The 5,475-nt window shown below is 33.6% G+C and overlaps 1 protein-coding gene across 1 annotated transcript in view; it reads left to right on the top strand.

Moving 5' to 3' along the window:
- Positions 1 to 5,222, top strand: part of LOC108690387 (ankyrin repeat domain-containing protein SOWAHB) — a 126,219-nt gene extending 120,997 nt beyond the window's left edge. Inside the window, exons 12-16 of the mRNA XM_018197648.1 lie at positions 379 to 451; positions 550 to 642; positions 3,625 to 3,651; positions 4,008 to 4,162; positions 4,666 to 5,222. Of these exons, the coding sequence (XP_018053137.1) occupies positions 379 to 451; positions 550 to 642; positions 3,625 to 3,651; positions 4,008 to 4,162; positions 4,666 to 4,965 (648 nt within the window). The 3' untranslated portion in view covers positions 4,966 to 5,222. The remainder of the gene's footprint in view (positions 1 to 378; positions 452 to 549; positions 643 to 3,624; positions 3,652 to 4,007; positions 4,163 to 4,665) is intronic.
- The last annotated feature ends 253 nt before the right edge of the window (positions 5,223 to 5,475 follow it).

Raw genomic sequence — 5,475 nt, 5'->3', positions numbered from 1 at the left:
TATATCAAAATAGAGATCAAGTAAGATATAAGATATTGGATATCTTTTAGACCCATTTCTATCAAAGTTAATAGATTAATTTTAATCTTGATTTAATTTACTCTTTATCTTTTTCTATTTCTTAAAACTAAAAAAAGATAAAAAGTCAATTAAATCGAGATTGAAGTTAATTAGTAGAAATGAATATTAGGCAATTTTTGATTGTCCATCATATTTAGGACATGTTTAAGATAAAATGAAAGAGATGCGTAAGAGAGATGTATAAAAATAAAATGAGATGAATATCTCATTCTATTTTAGGTGTTTAATCTATCTATATTTAGAATAATATCTAATGTTATTTGAAGATCTCTACGTCAAATTGTCATTGTATTTTAGGGCTACACACCTTTGCATATCGCTATGCAATTCGGCCACGAGAACATATTCAATCTCTTAGTTCAAGTATATGGTGAGTATGCATTTTCTCTATAAAATAACAAAAAGTCCGTAACAATCGCATTTATCTCATAATGACACATTTTGAAAATATATTATATATATTATCAGGCGCGAATCAGGACATACGTGACTACAGCGGTAGGAAGGCCAGACAGTATTTAGCCTCGCAAGAGGCGGCAGTCAGCCAGGACACGTTCCACAGTAAGTATATTCTGTTTATGAAGGAAGACATTACTTAGAGAAACGAAACGCAACTTTTGTACATAATCTGCGAAGGGTTGTGTTTGCGTGGATATTCTGAGATATTCCTCATAATTAGCATTAGTTCTTTCAACAGTATACAAAAAGAACAGTTTTGCTGAAATACGTAAAAATGTAACTAGATATAGATTTGAAAATAATTTTGTTTGGCCGTAAAACAAATAATTATATAAAATTTTTAAGCATGAGGATGATAATGCTGTAAAAAAGTTTAACATTCTAAAAATTAATTTCAGATTTGTGTATCTAGTTAAATTTTTATAAATACTTCAGTAAAACTGTTCTTTTCGTATATGATATTAACGTCTCTAATTCGCATATTATGAATTAATGGCGTCTTTTATAAATACGAGACTTTATGAGACTATTTTTGAGACTATTTTTTTAACTATAAGCTGTACAAAGCAATCTTCTCGCCCGCCTTCGAGAATGCAGCACACGTTGTTTTCATTCGTTTGTCGATTTAAGAAAAGCAGCCCGTTTCGTGTTGACGAACAAGATCACGACGACGTTTTATAAATTATTCATACAAATCCTCCCTTTCTCCCCGCCATCTCACATATGCAAAATTGCAGCGAAAGTTTGACCGTGGGATATTAAAATCTTTTTTTTTCACATATTGTTTTTCACGAATCTTCTTTTTTTCACATGTTATTATCAAATAAGATTGTTCGTCTCATACTATGAAAACGGGCCGTAAAAAGAAAGCAGTTTGCATAACGTGAATACAAAAGACATCAACAAATCGTCGTCTAAGGAAAAGTTGTCTAAAGGAATTCCCTGATCCTGTGCCAAACACGCTCCGACTTACCGCTTACGTCGCCGCCGTAAAACCAATTACGTCTCGTAGTATACTGTAATTTACATCGTTTGTCAGTGTGAGTCCCGTCAAAGTTCCGTTGCTTTCCGCCGTATATCCCGTATCGATCATTGTTCATCATTCTCCTGCTCGTTTTCATTGCTTGTCACGCTCCAGCATGGTCCACAACGTGGTTAACAGTCGATTCTATCTAATCCTTGAAGATCGCATATGATGCAACAATGATATTGTTAGTACCCTAGCAAGATGGTATTCTTAGACTAGATACTCCACATGCTTACATCTGGACTTTATCTTAACATCGCTACTTCTGCATATTGCTAAATTTTGCACGTCTATTAATATCCTTACTATGGTACTCTGCTATGATTAACTTTCAATATGTACCGTTACCAACAATATTGTGTAGATAACAATGCATCCTTGAGCTAGGATAGTTAGAATATCTTTCTATCGCTTTAGATGCCTCTTTAGATTTATTAGGTGTATAGATGTAGATCAGGTATGACGTGACGCGGTATTCGGAATAGTCAAAATGGAGAATGGTTATGGGCTCGCTCTTCGGTGAGTATTTCGGGGCTCTGGAAGTATTCTTCTGTTGTAGGGATTACTGCTGCCGCTACACTCAGGCAAGTTCAGAAGCACACCTCCGCTAAAGTAGTAAAGCGCTTGTGTGTCGCCAGATTAAAGTACGTAGGCGCACCTTAGAGTAACATATGACTGTCACTTTTCTGCACTTCTGACGTGAGTATCTCGAAGTTTCACGGGCCTCGTTGCGCGAATGTATGTACGCTCCAGAGACTCGCCCGAGGATATCATTTGCCGAAAGAAACGTTAAACACGAACCCGTTTTGCTTCTGACGCTTTACGAGCAATGTTCGTTCCTCTGAAACGTCTGAAATGTCGAAAATGTGTTGATGTTGAAAGAGTTTACAGTAGCTTTGACGTACTTATTCCACGAGTAACAACTCTATGTTGACATGCATAAATATTCACTTTTAACATATTCGCTTCATAAATTAATTTACTTAATATATAATCAATTATTAGTAACGAAATAATCTCTTTTCGTGCGTAACATACGTGTATATTCCGTTTCCTTTTCATCGATAAATGTTGATCATACGTTTCGCAATGGCTATGAAACATGAATTATTCAAGTGGCAGTAGTACATCATCGTCGTAGAAAATTAATGTTATGTAACTGGCAATGTGAAATTAATCTTGGAATTGAACTTGTAATTTTTTATATCATTTTTTATATATAAATGAAGCGCTAATACAAATTAAAACATAATAAGACTCTCTACTCCTGCATCGTAATTTATTTGATTCGTTATATATATTATATAAGATATTTCGTTTCACATCGCTGCTACTATTATTGTTGTTGCTATTATTGTTTTTGTATACGTGATAGAGAGAGAGAGAGAGAGAGAGAGAGAGAGAGAGAGAGAGAGTGTGTGTGTGTGTGTGTATGTGTGTGTGTGTGTGTGTGTGTGTGTGATATGTGTTATAACTATAAATAGAGCATGTACACATAAGCATGAGAAGCACATATATACACATCACATCAGCCGATTCTCAGCATCACATTTTATTCACATTGGATAATTATTATATCTGATAACAATGACAGGACGTGTAATTCTCAAAAGGGAAAGTAGACTCTATTTTTATACTAACTTATTTAACTATATTATTAACTTCCCGTTGACTCCCCTATTCTTTCTATCTAATTCCATATTGCGCGAATTATACTTTTATTAACTATATGAAATAACATTTTCACACACACACACACACACACACACACACACACATACACACACACACACACACACACACACACGCGTTAAAATTACCTTTTAATTACAGATTTATTATTAACAGAATTTTTGCATATAAAGCTGTTTCTCTTTAGACTTTATTAAGTATATTAGCCATAATTAATATATCTCGCAATATCGTATTTTTTTAATAAATAGCTTCTTTTTTTTTTATTCAGTTCTAACTCACTTGCAATATTCTTTTATCAATCTTTCCTTTTTCTCGCTGTCTGTACGAGACACAGTTTCAAATGATTTTCTATTTTATTTCAGAAATAAAAGCAAGGAAAAAGCATGCAGGTAAGAAATAATTCCTTTGGTGTTCGAGCGTTTTAGTAGAGCGTTTTAGAGACTAACTTAGCGCATGAGAAACAAGCTAAATAGACATTAACACCAGAGCATTAGTTTCCTTTTCATTCCGTCAATTTTATATAGTTTTAATAACCTCGCTTATAATCGTATATCAGTTTTAATTTTATAATAATCGAAGAGTACTATATTTCCGTTGTAGAATTAATTAACGTAGAAAAATATAGATGATCATCAGAGATATACGCGAGTCTATCGATCGGTCGTATTCTTCCATTGTAAAAGTTACGTTGTAATAAATAAGATCTGCAAGAGCATCGTAACAGAGCGATTGATTGAATACACAGAGAAAGATCTTGGTTTCCTACGAATTGGCTCGTTGAACGTTCGCGTGAAACGTACTACGGAAGCCTTCAGCCAATTCCTGGGTGTGGCAACCAGCAGTACGACTAACAACAACGAGAAGATTCATAAATCATGGGGATCCGCAGATAACGTTCAGGTACTACTCTCTTGGGTTCAATGTGTCATATATTGAATTGAACACATTATATTATAAATAATATTTTAATTGGGAGTAAAAGTAATTTGGGATTAATAAAACTTAAAATAAATTTAAATACATCTTTAATTATCCCAAATTACTTTTACTCAATTAAAATATTATTTATAATGTTATTTACAATATATGACAAATTAAGATAATGCATAAATTCTATAGTGAAAAATATATACATTTAGTTTCTTTGATTAAATAGGTCTATTCGCGTTGCTTGAAATCCCCAAAAAATATGCACTGTATACATGTATAATTACTTATTACACTATCTAATAAAAAATATATGAATATATAATAGAAATATATAATTATACAAATTAATGGAAACCTATAAATATAGAATAAAGGCAAACATATTGATTAATAGAATCATTAATAACGCAACATGCAGTGTTATTATCCATTCTAATTTCTCGCGTGTTACACTGTGACACGTTTCTCGCAAGCTGGAGCAGAAGTTGATGCCACCGCCGAAGTACGCGCCTATCAAGAAGCGCAGGAGCAGACGGCCGCAGGATTTCGGTTCATCGCAGGAGCGGCAGCAGGTCGCCAGTCAACCAACTACTCCGTTGCTGCAGGGTAAAATGAGCCGACCGAACCGGACTGTTCAGCGTCGACCAACGTCGTCAACGACATCGATCAACTCCAACTCCATCGCGTCTGGTGGCGTCCAGCAAACCGGCGATTCCGATTCCGACACGACGTGCGGTTTCGATTCCGCGTGGCGAGGATCGGCTCAATTGTAACTAGCCTAATTCGTTATTCTAGATAACATCGCTCATGTTTATTCGATTGCATGAAGCATAGGAAAGCTTAGGTCCTAAGAAGTTTTAAGGACCGACAGTATCTCTAGCAATTCTTTTAAAAATGGCAGAAACGAAAATCTATGTACACGATTCTCGCCAACGATTGCACTTATGTTAAAGACTTTTTAATATACAAAACAATATTTAACAAAACAATATTTAAAAAATTATTTTTCTCTTAAATTGTTCTTATTTCACAGGACCTTATTGTTTATAACACAAAAAATCTGAGAATAAAAATTGTGAATATTTCAGATACGATTTCTTCTTCTGAAAATTTTATTGTGTGTGATTCAAATCTCGTTTTCTTCAATAAATTTATTAAATAATTTATTTTTTATATTTAAAATAAATTATTTGATATTTGTACATGATATTTGTCATTCCTTATTTCAGTTAAAATACTCAATACAAGTTTAACTTCAAATTTCATATATAAAATAAATATAG

The sequence above is a fragment of the Atta colombica genome, unplaced genomic scaffold, assembly GCF_001594045.1.
Source record: "Atta colombica isolate Treedump-2 unplaced genomic scaffold, Acol1.0 scaffold32, whole genome shotgun sequence".
In the NCBI taxonomy this organism is placed as follows: Eukaryota; Metazoa; Arthropoda; class Insecta; order Hymenoptera; family Formicidae; genus Atta; species Atta colombica.
The sequence above is the reverse complement of the archived record's forward strand: the minus strand, read 5'-3'. Positions and strand labels throughout refer to the sequence as shown.